The sequence below is a fragment of the Rhinatrema bivittatum genome, chromosome 4 (genome assembly GCF_901001135.1).
Source record: "Rhinatrema bivittatum chromosome 4, aRhiBiv1.1, whole genome shotgun sequence".
NCBI classification, from domain to species: domain Eukaryota; kingdom Metazoa; phylum Chordata; class Amphibia; order Gymnophiona; family Rhinatrematidae; genus Rhinatrema; species Rhinatrema bivittatum.
The window spans coordinates 124,132,795-124,151,330 of NC_042618.1; the positions used below are offsets into that span (position 1 = coordinate 124,132,795).

An 18,536-nucleotide genomic window follows, 5' to 3' on the forward strand; every position below is an offset into this window, starting at 1 on the left:
GTTAATACTGAATTGAGGTTACTGACAATCTGAAAGGACATTTTAACCACAGAGTTAAACTGTCTCTTAGGGAAGCAAAAGTTGCTTTACCGTAAAAGCACTGTTCTAGGAAACTGCTTCTGTCAGTTCAGTGCTGAGCAAAGAAAAAAAAAAACAAAGAGGAAGTACGTTTTGTGGTGACAGGCACAGCACTGCTTATAGAAGTATTCTTGTCAGTGACTTGTGCGGCGAACGGAAATAAGAAAAAAAACAGTTACTTTTGTTTAAATGGAGCATATTCAAGCTCTACTCATTTGATAATTAACTGATGTTTAAGTTCTAATTATTCTAATTACTTAGTATTGCACATTATACTTCAGCTCAGAATCTTATTGCTTAAATTTATTCTAGGTTAACATCTATAAAGTGATGATAGGTCATCCACTAGGAGGCACTGTGTTATTCTACCAAATGTTACTACCAGATGTACCATATTGTTTTTGTTATCTTAATAATTCTTTGAATACTAGTTTTATTTCAGGAAACTTCAGTTTTATTTTCTTTTTCTAAATTTTATTCAGAATTCTGAACTTTTATTTTTACTCATAGAGGGTGCTACATCTAAAGCAATCCCTCCCAAGTTTTTTCTTGCAAATCCAAATTGATTTTATTAAATGGTATAATAGAATTACTTCTCCAAGGTTAAAAATGTAACAATTTCACTTTAATCATTACCTTAATAATTTTTTGCTGAGTGCCAGAATTTAATATTTTCCAGATTGACAGTCTTCCTGTCATGAGACATGTGAAGATGAACGCTTTACTTTGCAGCTTCTTTTAACAATTTTTTCAAACATTTCTTACACATCCTTTTGATTTTTGATTTAATTTATTTCTGTTACATCTTGCTATGACACTTAAGCTGATGCTTCATTGTTTTTACTCATAAAGTGGAAAAACATTATATAAGATTAGTAATAGTAGAATTATAGCCATAATGAAATGTCATTCATTAATCTGAATTTCAGTTTTTTCCCTATATTAGGTACCCGACGCTACAAGAAACACATATCACAATTTAAGCCTTGATGAATGAAAAATTGATACACCTTGCTGTAAGATTGACTATGACATCATTAAATTTTATTAATCTTGCTGCAGCAGTCAGCGCAAAAAGCAGAACTAGCTGCAGTCATTCTACCCTTGCAATTTTTATCAATGCTAATTTAAACATTTTTTCTGATAGCCAGTATGTTTGTAATGTTGCTTCTTCTCTTCCTGGAGCATACACACAAACAAACAGAAAGCGGGAAATGCCATGCCATTGGACTTTGCCATTGGTCTTCCCCCCAAAACACTTTAAATCATCTAAATATATCAACTTCAAATCAGACCACAGTCGCGGATAATCATTATGGGACTAAAGTTAGTCACCCACAACCGTCAGTTTTGTATTGCCTAATACTGTCTGGCATGGTCCCGTTCCCGGGCATGCTACTGTGCTTTCTTTCACAGGTCCAATTTGGGTGCCAATCCATTGTATGAAGCCGTGGAAAGATGGAAAGGTGTCCGGATCCACAAAACCCGATCCCAAACTTCTCCCTGAGCCTCCACAATCCACAGACGGTCAGAGACCGGACTCCCCGCAAACAGCAGCCCTGATGACCTGGAGATAGATCAAAGCCCTATCCCACCAATCTGCACAACTCCTGGAACAGCAAGGCTTTGAGAAAACTCCAGAGAACTTCTTATTAGCTGCCTTTTCTTGCCTGAATGCCAACTCAATAACAATTGTGTTCTGTATACTCATATTTAGCTTCATCTCTCCTGCCATTGCGATGTCTGAACAAGAACTATTGACAATCCAATATGTACATTACCGATGCACAGACTTTATCACAACTATTGAACAAACAGATTGCTGGGTTTGCATACACATGCCAACCCATTCCAGAGAAGGACTATTGATGCATGCAGTTTTTAACCTATCAGGATGGACTACTTACCCATGGACTTACCAATGGGTCCTTTATAAATTCACCAGTCCATTACACAGTAATGTATTTGAATAGTAGGGTACAAATTAATGCTGTTTTTGTTGGAATAAAATAATGACAGTATCACAGGGCTCAGGCTAGGGAAATACCCATATTGCAATCAAACATTCATTCTGCACCACATCATGTCTAGAAAATACTCCTTCCTTAAACCATCACTGAACACATGCACAATTTCACAATATCTCCTGGCTCCAAGTCTTAGAAAGACTATTCTCATTGCTATATATATATATCAGATTCTAAAACAAATCTCACACATACCATAGAGCAGATGGAGACCATGATTGCTGAGGCACCGCTCTCAAAGGAGACCACACTGATATCCTCCTGGGACTGGCTATGGTCCTGGTTTCCTAATATCGGTGGTATCACACGACTTATTCCTGTTGTATTCTTGATAATAGGTTTCCTTCTTTGTTTGGCTTGCTGCCTTCGGTGCATACCCCATCTCATATCCATTCTAAAACCCCAATCTCGGCCTGGATACAGGGATGTACTTCATGCTACTAAAACTTAAAAACAAAAAAAAGAAAGACCAGATGTGGGGGTTGGGTGTTTGGCTTCCCTGACAGATGGCACGCCACCTCAGAAGGTCAACATCTGTCCCATGTCTAAAACCTACTCTTAGCATAAAGAAACTGTTTTGTGCCGACCGCAGCAAGTTTTAGCAAGTAAACATACTTCCTGTCTATAGCTAACAGGAAGTCTGCAAGGAACATATCTAGGGCAAAAGCTTTGCAGCAGAAGCTTTGCAGCACCAGCTTAGTTTATGACCTACTTGCATTTCTGTGGGTTTTCACACCTAGGTAGCTCAGTACCATTGCCTCATGACCAGCTAATGACCTCCCCCCTCCCTGCCTGAAGACTGACCGCTTGCACCTACTGCCCACTTGCACCCACGTAGTAAAAGGTCAGCATAAACATTTCTGTGGAAATATTGTAGCAGTAAATATGTGACGTATGTATCCGATGCAATGCTATGTAATGATTTTACAATAAAAAGGGGGCTGCCCAAAATGCTGGGAGCACGCTTCACCCTGAAGACCGTCTGAGGTGTTTTCATTGCGACAGGGCCCCTGAAGAAACAGGCGGGGAACTCCAGCTGCGGGAAGGAGTAAATCCAACTAAGAGTCGGCCTTTTTTCTCGAAACCGGCGCTGGATGCAGCGGTCCACACGGCCTGTGAGATCAATCAGAGTGTCCAGGTCATCAGGGAGGTCTCGGGCCGCCAATTCATCTTGCAGTTTTGGGGAGAGACTCTCCAGAAAAATGCCGTGCAGGCTGTCGCTCCCCCAGTTTAGTTCGGCGGCGAGAGTCTGGAACTCTATGACGTGTTCTGCCAGAGGCCAGTTCCCCTGGCGTAACTGGAGTAACTCTGAGGCAGCAGTAGACTTGCGGAAGGCTTCGTCAAAGACCTGCCTAAAGGCAGAGATGAAGTGCACCAAGTTGTCCAGGCGAGGATCTTGACGCTCCAAAAGGTTGGAGGCCCATGCCAGGTGTCTCCCATCCAACAGAGAAATAATGAAACTTGTCTTGACACGGTCCGTCAGAAACTGAAACGGAAGCAGGTTGAAGCGAATGTAGCACTGGTTCAGGAACCCTCGGCATAGTTTTGCGTCCCCTGAATACCGTGAAGGTACTGGCATCTGGATGGGAGCTGTAGCGGCGGAAGTGGCCCCGGTTCCTGGTACAGTGGAGCTGGCAGCCGTGGCTCCGTTGACACGGTCAGCTAACCTCTGTACAGTCGCCTTCAGAGCGTCGAGGCAGGTCTGCTGCTGTTGCAGCCTCTGGGCAATACCCGGAATGGCTTTCAGGCCTGCAAGGTCCGCCGGGTCCATGGCCTTGCAAACTGTTACGGTCGTGGACCCTTGGGTCCACGACCATAACAGCAAGCGTCCCAGCCGGGAGGCAGCTCGGAAGAGACTTCACCACTGGAAGTCCAAGGTCCCCCCAGGAGGAGACCGTAGGGACCTGGACCTCTTGGACTGAGGTGGAGTCCTATGCGACCAAGGACCCAGGCAGCGGCTGAAGAGATGGACGATGGCTGGACCCAAGTGGAAGAAGAGTCTTCACCCTCGGAAGCCCGCGGCTCCCCCGGGAGGAGCCAGTGAGAGCCCGAGCCGCTGGGACTTAGGAGAAACCTCTGGGCCAGTGAGTACCAGATACCTGAGATGAGGAGGAAGCCGAAGTCAGAGTCCAGGAGCAAGCCGGGTCGGGAGCCAGAAGGTCAGAAGACGAAGCCAAGCCAGGGACAGAAGCTGAAGCTGGGTCAGAAGCCAGACGTCAGACGTCAATACCAAAACCAAGGGGCGGAAGCAGGAGACAAGTCAGGAAGCAAGCCGGGTCGAAGATGAGAGCAGTCCAAGTGTTCGCAGCAACTAGCAATCAGGAAACCTGAAGAACCTCGTTGCAAGGCGAGGTCCTGTAGTAGCTGCCGGGTTAAGTAACCCGGCAGCGACTGACATCACCTGGGGAGCTGACCAGCATTTCCCGCGCTTGCCCCTTTAAATGTAAGCTCCTGACGCACGCGCGCGCGCCTAGGGGGCGGGGCCAGCTGCAGGCCGTCGATGGCGTCTCCCTCCCCTGGGGAGCACTGCGGCAGGCCACGAACCAGGCCCGGTCGCCCTTGGATGATCCCTTGCGGCTGGGACAAGCAGAGGGAGGCGCGCTGCAGCCGGTCCGGGCCACGAGGTAGGGAAGGTCCCGGGGAACGGCCCGAGACCGTAACAGGGGATACTTTTAACTCGGGGTGAGGTTCCCACGAACAGCAAAGTTGGCATCACTGAAGATTTTCTGTCATTTGGAGCGATGAAAGGTAAAAGAGGAGTTGATTTGTACAATGTACTTATCAAAGAAGAAAATAAAGAACATTCAGCATATTGTGATGCCTAATACAGTTATGACCTATAGATGTAAGGTAGATTTTGAGTAGGTATCTTTGGTGTAAACAATATCTAAGTAGATATATAGTTGGATATATTAGGTAGCAATAAAAGTATCAAAACTATAAAATAAATATTTGGCACAAACAGAATAATGCATAGATAGGTTAAGCATCTAATACATACATACAGGCAGATACAGAAAAAGTCACGGGAGAGCGGGCAAGCGCCCGCTCTCCTGGCGCGCACACAGGCCACTCTCCTGGGTGCGCGATTCAGGAGGGTGGCCTATGCAAATTAGGGCCCGCGGTAAAAAGAGGCGCTAGGGACTGTCCCTAGCGCCTCTTTTTGGACAGGAGTGGCGGCTGTCAGCGAGTTTGACAGCCGATGCTCAATTTTGCCGGCGTCGGTTCTGAAACCCGCTGACAGCCACGGGTTCGGAAACCGGACGCCGGCAAAATTGAGCGTCCAGTTTTCAAGCCGCGGGCCAATTTTAAATTTATTTATTTATTTTTTTGACTTTTTAACTTTTGCCTTTCTGTGCACTTTCCCGGTTCCAGCAGAAATTAGCGCCTACCTTTGGGTAGGCGCTAATTTCTGAAAGTAAAATGTGCGGCTTGGCTGCACATTTTACTTTCTGTATCGCGCGGGAATAACTAATAGGGCCATCAACATGCATTTGCATGTTGATGGCGCTATTAGTCTCGGGGGGAAGGGGGGGTGGACGTGTGTTTTCGACGCACTATTACCCCTTACTGAATAAGGGGTAAAGCTAGCACGTTGAAAACATGCGTCCAAATGCAGGTTAACAGTGAGCTCCACCGGAGCGCACTGTTAACCTGCATTTGGACGCATGTCCTCAACGTGCTAGCGCACTGTACTGTATCGGCCTGATAGATAGTAAGAACCAGTCGTTTAGAATTGGACCTGGGGTGGATGAAAATGTGGGCTCAATAAAGAAAGAATTCTGGAAGTCAGGTTATAGAGGGGAGAATCTCTGCTGTAGAATCTAGGGGAAAGCCTGGCTAAGTTCCAGAGGTCAAGTAATAAAGGGAAGAACAAAAGGCTATATAGCATACAAATGAATACATAAAATAGAATAATAATTTGACTCTCAAATTATTTTCTGCAGGGGGAATTGCACCAGATCAGAATGCAATGGAACCTGTGTTGGAATTTTAGGCATGGCACCAGAATGAACATCACTAACTCAGCAATAATGGCCATATAATCTTTAATGTCCACTGAATAAACTGTTCCTAAAGACAACATCCTCAGTAGCACAATGCAACTTTTATACTATGCTTAGGAAGTGGTTTAGTGGGAAGACATTTTCCTATGGAGGCATTACACTTTACATCCATACTTGGAAGTCTGCAATGTTTCCCACCTTCAAAAAGGAAGCCAAGCTGTTTTACAAACAGATAAATGAACTAAAATGCAATTCTTCAGCAAAAAAGAAAATGATGACTGGATCACTAGTGTTATTTTTTTCCTAAGCTTGCTAATATTGAACATCCTTTTGTATAATTCTTATCTTAGTCCAATAGGCACTATTGTAGCTTACAAAAAAATCCTTTTATCCCAGCTGGCTAACATTGATGATTTACGGACACTGATTTTCAATACTATTACTTACTATAGCAGCTTTCACAAGCACGTCCTGCTCCTGTGTTCTGTCCTACTCCTTGTACTGCAGTCCCATTTACCACTCCTGGCTTGACATTATTTACATTGATCTGGTTGGGGTTTGGCTTGTTACTTTAAAAGGAAAAAAAAGGAGTATACACATGTTAGCAAATGGACTGACATTCTGCTTCCATATCTGATGTACAAATACAACTAAAAATACAGTGGCTTCAGAATTAGAGGTCAGGACTTGCTATCTCTGAAGCAAAGAAACCTGCTCTGATTGGGTACTAGTATTCTAGTAAAGTCAAGTATTTTCCTGGAAAAAAAAACAATTTACTGCTCTATAGGATCCCTCATGCTTGCAGGTGTTGCTGCAGAGTATCACCCCAAAACCAGTTTTGCTACCCTAGTTTCAGGCACGTGGTACAGCAACACCTTGATCCTCCCCTGCCTGCAAGAGCCAAAAGCAGGAGCACGTTTGAGTGAATGGCATCTTCTGCTGCTGCAGGGCCAGCCTCACAATAGCAGCAGAGAGACCTCACAGCTCCTACTATGAGACTGTCATTTCTTGCCATGTTGCCATTCACTCAAATGCTGCTCCTGCAGCTGGCTTGCATGTGTGGGGGGGATCCAGAGTGCAAGCAGCTGTGCCCTGGTAAGTCCCAGTACTCAGAATCGAAGGGGGGAAAAGGTAGAGGAAGAGCATAAGGAGGTGGGTGTGATGGGGAAAGAGCTGAAGAAGGGAGAACTTAGGAAGACACATACAGATGCAGATGAGGAAAGGGGAAGAACCTTTAGAGGGAGGAAGAAGTAGAACCTTTAAAGGGAGTGGGTGAGAAGGATAGGAAGAGTGTATCAGAGATGGGGAAAATTGAGGGAGGTGAAGATTGTGTGTGTGTGTATTGTAGGGGAGGGTAAGGAATTTGGGATGGGGAAGAGGGACAGAGGTTCTGGGATTGAGGAAGGCAAAAAGAGAGCAGGACTAGTGGATGAGCTCCAGGATATGAGAAGATATAGGTAGGAAGGAAGGGAGGTTCAATGATCTGCGGGATAGATTCTAAGATCATGGGACTGAGGATATGAATTAGGGGAAGGGGAGAAGAGACAGATATCCTTATCATGCTCCAGGGTCTTGCTCCCCTTTCCAACCCTTTTCTAACCTCCCATCTAATCTGGCATACATACACACAGTTGGCACTAATCTTTCCCCTCCATTCTCTCGCTCACACAGATATAAGCCACACCCTACCCACTCTGATCCCCTCTCATTCTCCAGCCTCTATTCTCACCCCCCCCCCCCTCAATGATATTCCTCTCGGCCCCTCCTAATTGCTTCCAAATGATCCCCCTTTGCGCCAGGTTTATCCCCTTCTCTTCTGTTCCTTGAATGCTGCCTGGGAGATGATGAGCTAAAACAGGAAGCAGACTCACTCTGCTGATTGAGAGTCAGCATAGCTGGAAGGCAGCAAATCTTTAGGCAGGCTGCTGCCCATAGATTTTTGCCTAGACACAGGCCTAGTGTACCTGTTGACAAATCCAGGCCTGTATACCATACATTCATTCTGAAAGTGACAAGCAAGAAATACAGTAAAGTGCCCTTCAGAGGAAAGTACAAGTAAACAAGCAGCTAGTTGAATTAAGAGGGTTAATGCTGTAAAAATCAGACATTTTCTTCAGAAGGTCCATAGACTAGATAGGAAATATATTGGTTATAAAGGCAGCCAGTTTTGAGAATGTGGCTTGCTCTTCAATACATAATTAGAATCACTATGGTAAAAATTACTTTTAATGCATTCCTCTTGCTGAATCAGTTTTAATGCAACAAAATACCTACAGTACCTGAATGTAATCCACTTTGAAGTGCCAAAAAGCAGAATATAAAAATCTAAATAAATAATCTTCTAATGGTTCTAACCGTACATTAAATGGCAAATGTGATTTCTGCAAGAAACTGAGCACAAACAGGAACAAGAAAATCAAAACAGCAGCACTGAACAAAAGAACTCATTTCAGAAGCTGATACTTGGAAATCTTTTTAAAATTTGAATTCTAATCACTCATTTGTTTTCCTCTTTCTAGTTGACTGGCTCCAAATGGACTTCTACATTTAGGTCTACACATTTCCATCTATCATATTGAAAACTGGTTCACCTTTTACAGATTATCTTTATTTCCTCCCTCCATATGGTGTCAATTTTCAAACCATAAAAGTTTTGAAAATTGCCCCGGGGAGGGGGGGGGGGGGCTGTTTGCATGCATAAAAGTACAGGAAGAAAATTCTACACATGTTTATGCACACTAGAAAGAGGTATTATGGGGCACAGCTGCATAAGGAAAACCTACTGCCCAGGAGGGAAGGGTTAGGTCGGCCGTCATAGTTGGTGATTTGATTACAGTGGGCCCTTGGGTTACGAACTTAATTGGTTCCAGAGGGCTGGTTGTAACCCAAGTTGGTTGTAAGTCAAGACTATTTTTTCCATAGGAAACAATGGGAAAAGCAATAATGTGTTCTAAACCTTCGAAAAGCACCCTTTGCCTAAACATTTCTATCATAAAAAATGGTTGTATAAGGTTGTTAATTACCAGACACACCAATACTTCCGTATTGCACTCACCAAAAGGTTATAAAATGTGCTTAGCCTACCAGAAACAACAATTCAAGTTTGTTTGTTTGTTTGTTTGTTTATTTATTTATTTATTTATTTAAAAGTTGACATCTTTGGTTTGCAGGAAGGGAGGAAGGGGAAGCAAACAGCATTGGGGGAACATAAGAAAATGCCATACTCGGTCAGACCAAGGGTCCATCAAGCCCAGCATCCTGTTTCCAACAGTGGCCAATCCAGGCCATAAGAACCTGGCAAGTACCCAAAAACTAAGTCTATTCCATGTTACCATTGCTAATGGCAGTGGCTATTCTCTAAGTGAACTTAATAGCAGGTAATGGACTTCTCCTCCAAGAACGTATCCAATCCTTTTTTAAACACAGCTATACTAACTGCACTAACCACATCCTCTGGCAACAAATTCCAGAGTTTAATTGTACGTTGAGTAAAAAAGAACTTTCTCCGATTAGTTTTAAATGTGCCCCATGCTAACTTCATGGAGTGCCCCCTAGTCTTTCTACTACCCGAAAGAGTAAATAACCGATTCACATCTACCCGTTCTAGACCTCTCATGATTTTAAACATCTCTATCATATCCCTCCTCAGCCGTCTCTTCTCCAAGCTGAAAAGTCCTAACCTCTTTAGTCTTTCCTCATAGGGGAGCTGTTCCATGCCCCTTATCATTTTGGTTGCCCTTCTCTCGAAGGTGGTTATTTTTCAGAAGGAGAGTCCCATTCCATAAGAACGTCTGGAATCTGGCTCTCTGGTGTCCTTTCTTTCCTTGGGGGAATCTGTAGCTCACTAAGACCTGCTTCTGGCTCACTTGGTCACAACCTTTTCTCAATTAAAAACTGGTCTAAGGTTGTCTGTTTCTGTCTTTTTTTTCAACGCTGTCCTGTAGAATGACATGACATTATCGTTAAGCAAGTGAATGCAATGATTGGCTTTTCCTCTGTCTGGGTGGGTCTTCTCTACAAATGTTTGTAGCTCTGTCCATTTTTTTAGGATTTCCTTCTTCTTTTCAATAGTTATTGATTTCTTTATCTTTGGGGCCATTTTAACACTTCTTTGGTGTTCTGCACGGAGAAGAAATAAAAGAAAAAAGAAATCTAGAAAGGTGTACAGTATAACCAAAAACAACACCAACCCCAGACACTCTTTTCCACCTTCCTACCAATGTTTATAAGAACATCTATGGCCTCCAGAAACTGTTCTGTACCTTGCCAGCTGAGTGCTGCCCCCGCTGCTGTCCCCGATGCTGTTCACCAATGCTGCCCCCGCTACTGTTCACCGATGCTGCCCCCGATGCTGTCTCTGATGCTGCTGTTTGCATTTCCGTGCCGGGTCTGCCCACGTGCAACACTAGCCATCCAATCTCTGTTTAAATCCCGCCTTCCAAGACCAAAAAAGATGCAATAGGCAGCAACAACGGGCCAATTACAACCAATCCAGAAAAAAACCCAAAAACTGCACGCACGTGGCACACGTGTCGTAACCCGAAACCGAAAATTGTCTTCGTAACTCAAAATTTGTTCGCAACCCGAAACCTTGAACGTTGGTCGTAACCAGATTTGATCGTAACCCCGAGCCGTTCGTAACCCAAGGGCCCACTGTATTAGGAATGTAGATAGCTGGGTGCCTGGTGGGCGTGAGGATCGCCTGGTAACATGCCTACCTGGTGCGAAGGTGGCGGATCTCACGCGTCACCTAGATAGGATTTTAGACAGTGCTGGGGAGGAGCCGGCTGTTGTGGTACATGTGGGCACCAACGACATAGGAAAATGTGGGAGGGAGGTTCTGGAAGCCAAATTTAGGATCTTAGGTAGAAAGCTTAAATCCAGAACATCCAGGGTAGCATTCTCTGAAATGTTCCCTGTTCCATGCGCAGGTCCTCAGAGGTGGGCAGAGCTCAGGAGGGTGGAACCAGACTGCTGGTGCTAACCTTTAAAAAAGAGATAGAGCAGCTTTTAAACTAGAACAAAGGGGAAAGCCGACAGTCGCTCAGCAGTGTATGGTTCGGAGAGAGGTATCTTCAAAGGATACAAATGATGCATTAGAATTAGGGCATTCTGAAAGTGAGGTTCCAATAATAAGAAAAGTAGTCCAAGTGCCTGTAACTAAAAACTCACCTGAGCTAAAAAATTCTAATTTATCCCTATCAATTAAAAAGCAGAATGAAAATACAAACAAAAACAAACTTTGAAATGTTTGTATGCTAATGCCAGAAGTCTAAGAAGTAAGATGGGAGAATTAGACTGTATAGCAGTGAATGATGACAGACTTAATTGACATCTCAGAGACATGGTGGAAGGAGGACAACCAATGGGACATTGCTATACTGGGGTACAAATTATATCGCAATGACAGAGAGGAGCACCCAGGAGGCGGTGTGGCGCTTTATGTCCGGGATGGCATAGAGTCCAACAGGATAAACATCCTGCATGAGACTAAATGCAAAACTGAATCTTTATAGGTAGAAATCCCTTGTGTGTCGGGGAAGTCTATAGTGATAGGAGTATACTACCGTCCACCTGGTCAAGATGGTGAGACGGACAGTGAAATGCTAAGAGAAATTAAGGAAGCTAACCAAATTGGTAGTGCGGTAATAATGGGAGACTTCAATTACCCCAATATTGACTGGGTAAATGTATCATCGGGACACGCTAGAGAGATAACGTTCCTGGATGAAATAAATGATAGCTTTATGGAGCAATTGGTTCAGGAACAGACGAGAGAGGGAGCAATTTTAGATCTAATTCTCAGTGGAGCACAGGATTTGGTAAGAGAGGTAACGGTGGTGGGGCCACTTGGCAATAGTGATCATAATATGATCAAATTTGAATTAATGTCTGGAAGAGGAACAATATGCAAATCCACGGCTCTCGTGCTAAACTTTCAAAAGGGAAACTTTGATAAAATGAGAAAAATTGTTAGAAAAAAACTGAAAGGAGCAGCTACAAAAGTAAAAAGTGTGCAAGAGGCGTGGTCATTCTTAAAAAATACCATCCTAGAAGCACAGTCCAGATGTATTCCACACATTAAGAAAGATGGAAAGAAGGCAAAACGATTATCGGCATGGTTTAAAGGGGAGGTGAAAGAAGCTATTTTAGCCAAAAGATCCAACAGAAGAAAATAGAATAATGCATAATTAAATGTAAGACGTTGATAAGACAGGCTAAGAGAGAATTTGAAAAGAAGTTGGCCGTAGAGGCAAAAACTCACAGTAAAAACTTTTTAAAATATATCCGAAGCAGAAAGCCTGTGAGGGAGTCAGTTGGACTGTTAGATGATCGAGGGGTTAAAGGGGCATTTAGAGAAGATAAGGCCATCACGGAAAGATTAAATGATTTCTTTGCTTTGGTGTTTACGGAAGAGGATGTTGGGGAGGTACCCATACTGGAGAAATTATTCATGGGAAATGATTCAGATGGACTGAATCAAATCACGGTGAACCTAGAAGATGTGGTAGACCTGATTGACAAACTGAAGAGTAGTAAATCACCTGGACCAGATGGTATACACCCCAGAGTTCTGAAGGAACTAAAAAATGAAATTTCAGACCTATTAGTAAAAATTTGTAACCTATCATTAAAAATCATCCATTGTACCTGAAGACTGGAGGATAGCTAATGTAACCCCAATATTTAAAAAGGGCTCCAGGGGTGATCCGGGAAACTAAAGACCGGTTAGCCTGACTTCAGTGCCAGGAAAAATAGTGGAAAGTGTTCTACACATCAAAATCACAGAACATATAGAAAGACATGGTTTAATGGAACAAAGTCAGCATGGCTTTACCCAGGGCAAGTCTTGCCTCACAAATCTGCTTCACTTTTTTGAAGGAGTTAAAAAACATGTGGATAAAGGTGAACCGGTAGATGTAGTATACTTGGATTTTCAGAAGGCATTTGACAAAGTTTCTCATGAAAGGCTTCTAGGAAAAGTAAAAAGTCATGGAATAGGTGGTGATGTCCTTGCGTGGATTTCAAACTGGCTAAAAGACAGGAAACAGAGTAGGATTAAATGGACAATTTTCTCAGTGGAAGGGAGTGGGCAGTGGAGTGTCTCAGGGATCTGTATTGGGACCCTTACTTTTCAATATATTTATAAATGATCTGGAAAGAAATAAGATGAGTGAGATAATCAGATTTGCAGATGATACAAAATTGTTCAGAGTAGTTAAATCACAAGCAGATTGTGATAAATTGCAGGAAGACCTTGTGAGACTGGAAAATTGGGCATCCAAATGGCAGATGAAATTTAATGTGGACAAGTGCAAGGTGATGCATATAGGGAAAAATAACCCATGCTATAGTTACACAATGTTAGGTTCCATATTAGGTGCTACAACCCAAGAAAGAGATCTCGGCGTCATAGTGCATAACACATTGAAATCGTTGGTTCAGTGTGCTGTGGCAGTCAATAAAGCAAACAGAATGTTGGGAATTATTAGAAAGGGAATGGTAAATAAAACGGAAAATGTCATAATGCCTCCGTATCATGAGAGGTCTAGAACGGGTAGATGTGAATCGGTTATTTACTCTTTCGGATAATAGAAAGGTAGGGGGCACTCCATGAAGTTAGCATATGGCACATTTAAAATTAATCAGAGAAAGTTCTTTACTCAACGCACAATTAAACTCTGGAATTTGTTGCCAGAGGATGTGGTTAGTGCAGTTAGTATAGCTGTGTTTAAAAAAGGATTGGATAAGTTCTTGGAGGAGAAGTCCATTACCTGCTATTAAATAAGTTGACTTAGAAAATAGCCACTGCTATTACTAGCAACGGTAACATGGAATAGACTTAGTTTTTGGGTACTTGCCAGGTTCTTATGGCCTGGATTGGCCACTGTTGGAAACAGGATGCTGGGCTTGATGGACCCTTGATCTGACCCAGTATGGCATTTTCTTATGTTCTTATGTTCATTAAGGATGAAAGAAAAGAAATAGATGCCTGTAGTCTTAAAACAATCCTTTATTGCAGTGGAGACACAAGGGTTACCCTTGTGTCTCCACTGCAATAAAGGATTGTTTTAAGACTACAGGCATCTATTTCTTTTCTTTCATCCTGACGGCTATTATAGATCGCCTTCCTTCGTGCTTTGTGGGTCCTTATGTTCATTAATGCACATACTTTCAATTTTCAAAAGTATGTGTGAAAATCTACCTATACATATTTACACCTGCTAATAAGTAAGTGCAAATGCATGCATGTATCCTGAGCTATGTTCTGTACACACCCACTAATTTTCACAGCAGACATGCATATAAGTCCAGTTTGAAAATGTAGGAAAAAATCTGAATATACTATGTGTACATAAACTTTAACCATATGCAGGCTACTGAAAAAATTGCACTTCATATATTTTAAGTACTAATAAAACATGACTACATTTTTTTTAATAATATACTGCCGTTTTCTGGATAAAAGATCACTCTACAGAAGCTGTATTACATTTTAATTTTCCAAAAATATATCAACCAAAGACCTGCTTTACCGACGAATCAAAGCCAAATTTTTATTTTCCTACTTTGAAATTTATTAGATTAGTCTCCTATAATACACTTATTTGAGATCATACACAAGAGGTCCGTATTCAGTTAGATGGCGAGTAGAAAAGCTATCTGCCTACAGTTAGCAGGATAACTTGTCGTGGATAAAGTGAAATTGCTTATCTGTAATGGATGTTCTTTGTGGACAGCAGAACAAATCAGCCACACAGTCCCCCTCCCATCTCCCCATTAAGTTGAAGTTTAGCTGATGAAAGAACTGAAGAGACTCATGCAAGGATGAGCGAGCAGGAAAGTCCGTGCAGCTCAGCAGCTCTAAAGTTTTAGTCTGAGCTACGTGAGAGTGTGTTCCATCCTAGTACCATAAGCAAACAACCACACAAATGGGGACTCCCAAGCTTAGTTCTGCATGGAAGAAATAACATACAACTAGTCAGTAAGGTATGTAAACCCGTAAAAGGATAGTGGTTTAGTTGAAGCTATAAGTTGTGCAGAACTGCTTGGCCGAAGTTAGAATCTTTATGAGAATCTTCTTCCAGGCAGTAATGTTTGGTAAAAGCATGACTAGAGAGCCACATAGCTGCTCTACAAATCTCTTGTATTGATGCTAAGCACTGGAATGCTATTAGTGCTGCGGTTGCAAATATCTGGTGGTGTGCCAGAAAACAAAATGGCGTCGTGAAGGAAGGACGCGTTGAGACGAGCTCCCGATCATCATACAGAAATAATTTATTTTAACAAATTATGCTGCATACAAAAAGAAAGGGGAAGGTAAGGGAAGGAACCTCGACCCCCCTGAAGCCTACCCCGGTTCAGACAATGAATCGAGAGTTCTACGCCGCGATGGGGTTAAGCCCAGGAGAGTCGGCAGTCGTGCGGGAGGAGGAGCAAGCCTCAGCACTTCTCAACGAACCATCGTTAAGCCCTGGTGCACCGGATACCCCCTCCCCCCCTGCCCATGTCTGAGCAAGTGGGTCAGCTGAATCCCTGGAGCCAAAGTTGCTTCAGGTGGGGGAAGTGTGCGAGGGAGGCCCAACCGCTGGAGCGACAAGGCAACTTCAGGACGGAGGAGTTTCAACCGCCCTGAAAGAAAATAACATCGGGATTTTAAGCGGTGTAGGCAGTGTTCTGCCAGGAACCACCGCCTTTGGAAGGAGCTCGACAGGGCTAACTGAGCTGGGATTAACAACGCGCAACCCACCAGTAAATATTGCTGTAATTACTTTATTTAAAAAACCTGAAATAGTGACTTTAGATGTGCTGTGGAATGCAGTTTCTGCGATTGTTAAAGAAACAATTGCCTTTTCAAACTCTATATCAGGTTTTCAAGACCAATTTAATGTGGTAAACCCGGTGGTGTCAGCAAACTCAGCTAAAATTCAAGACTTGGACTCACAAATTAACCAGATAAAGGGTGTTCAATCTGGATTAATTCAAGGGGACTCTAAGACAAATAAGAGACTAGAAAGTCTGGAAAATAACCTCAGATATAATAATCTGAAAGTAATGAATTTCCTTAAGTGCAAGCTAATATCACCAAAGGAACAGTTTGCAAAATATCTCCGAGAAATATTGCTGTTTCCAAGTGGTGAGTTGCCCACTATTATGAATGCATATTTTCTACTTGAGACTTCTCAGAGAGGTGGAACAGCTATTGAGAGCGGGAAAAACCAAGTTGAGCGCTCTTTATCACCATTGCCACTTGAAGATTTGACCGGGTTTTTAGAAACATCACAGGAAGAGCAAATAGAGAGAAGAGGAGTGTTGCTATTAAAATTCTTAGTTCCTGAAGAAAGAGAATGTACTCAAAAGTTTTTTCCATAATAGAAACAAACTTTATTTAGGTGAAAGAATATGGATATATCCGGACATTACAAGATTAACTCAATTACATAGAAAAAAATTTCTCTCTCTCTGTCCAAGAGCCCGTTTATTAGGTGCTCAAATATTGATAAAGTTTCCCTGTAAATGTGTATTAACATTGGATAATAACAGATATATTTTTATGGAGCCCGAACAGCTGGAAATATTTTTGAATTCAAGAAATGAATCTAGATTAGGCTCAGTTAGTGAATCCGGTATATAATAGTAACCATGTAACTTCCTTTATTTCATAGAGGATTGAATTCAGAATACAGCAGTATTTGGTTAGTATTGCTCCACTTTCTGTTTGTTCTTCCTAAATTTCATGGTAAATATCTGGTGGTGTGCCTTTATTTTCTTCTGAATTGGTATTCCTGCTAAGTAGCAGAAATATATGCACTGGGATAACCAACTGAAAGCCTGTTTCCTAACTGCTCGACCTTGGTGTATTTGATCATATGACAAAAATAAGTGAGTTTTTCTAAAAGTTTATTTGGACAGGACTAAACATAATAGGGCTCATCTGCAACCTAGATATGTAGACATTGTTTGGCTTAAGAAGAATATGATTTCAGGTGAAAAAACAGCAACAGTATAGACTCATTTAAATTAAATTTTGGTTGTATTTTTAAAAGTACTGTATTCTTAAAAATCTGCATATAGGGCTCATTGACTACTAATGCTTCAAGTTCTCTTTGCTGAAATAATAGCAATATGGAACAATAATTTCCAGGAAAGGAATTTTATATTTGCTGTTGCTAAGGGTTTGAAAGATACTTTCATTCATTTGGAGAGAATCACATATAAGCTGAACAGTTGAAAGGATCTTCATGACAGGTGGAACACCAAAGTGAGAACCTTTTCCATTTGAGACGGCTGAGGGGGGATATGATAGAGGTCTTTAAGATCATGAGAGGTCTTGAACGAGTAGATGTGACTCGGTTATTTACACTTTTGAATAATAGAAGGACTAGGGGGCATTCCATGAAGTTAGCAAGTAGCACATTTAAGACTAATCGGAGAAAATTCTTTTTCACTCAACGCACAATAAAGCTCTGGAATTTGTTGCCAGAGGATGTGGTTAGTGCAGTTAGTGTAGCTGGGTTCAAAAAAGGTTTGGATAAGTTCTTGGAGGAGAAGTCCATTAATGGCTATTAATCAATTATACTTAGGGAATAGCCACTGCTATTAATTGCATCAGTAGCATGGGTTCTTCTTGGTGTTTGGGTAATTGCCAGGTTCTTGTGGCTTGGTTTTGGCCTCTGTTGGAAACAGGATGCTGGGCTTGATGGACCCTTGGTCTGACCCAGCATGGCAATTTCTTATGTTCTTAAATTATAGGAATATCTTGTGGCCAGTTTCTTTGCCACTAAGATAAGCTGCTTAACCTCAATGAATTATGGTAGCTCCTTGACTACTCCACTTTCAATATCCAAGCTGTAAGTGCTAAGGATTGAAAACTGGAGTGAAGCAGGGTCCCTTCATACTGAGTTAGAAAACTTGGAAAAATATTTTAGGTGAATTGGAGGAGCTACAGCCAACCTTTGAAGCCACAGAAACCATATCTGTCAAGGCCAAAAAGGAGCCAGTAGAATCATAGACCTTTTGCTCTTTCTTAATTTAAGTATTATTTTTGCTATGAGTGGTATCTGAGGAAACCCAAATGAATTAGTCATTCCAAGTTGAGGAAAATACATTTGTGCTAGGGAGTCCTGAGCTGGCATCTGAGCAATAAACATATAGAAATATAGAAATGATGGCAGAAGAAGACCAAACGGCCCATCCAGTCTGCCCAGCGAGCTTCGCACTTTTTTTTTCTCATACTTATCAGATACTCTTGACTCTTAGTAACCTTTTGGTTCTATTTCCCTTCCACCCCCACCAAACATCTTTGTGAGTCAATCCCCATTTCCAAACTAGCATTTTTACTATACTGTGATGCAGAAACAATTCATGAGGATGAAGATGCCGACTTAAAGCATCTGCTATTATGTTGTTTTTACTGGGAAGA

General features: G+C 42.2%; 1 protein-coding gene across 11 annotated transcripts in view; it reads right to left on the reverse strand.

The window, feature by feature from the left end:
• The window catches only part of MTA1 (metastasis associated 1), an 885,916-nt gene that overhangs the window by 418,310 nt on the left and 449,070 nt on the right, over positions 1 to 18,536 (reverse strand). For all 11 annotated transcript variants that reach the window (XM_029598824.1, XM_029598817.1, XM_029598815.1 and 8 more), the window contains one exon: positions 6,560 to 6,681. In XM_029598824.1, coding sequence (XP_029454684.1) covers positions 6,560 to 6,681 — 122 coding nt within the window. The remainder of the gene's footprint in view (positions 1 to 6,559; positions 6,682 to 18,536) is intronic.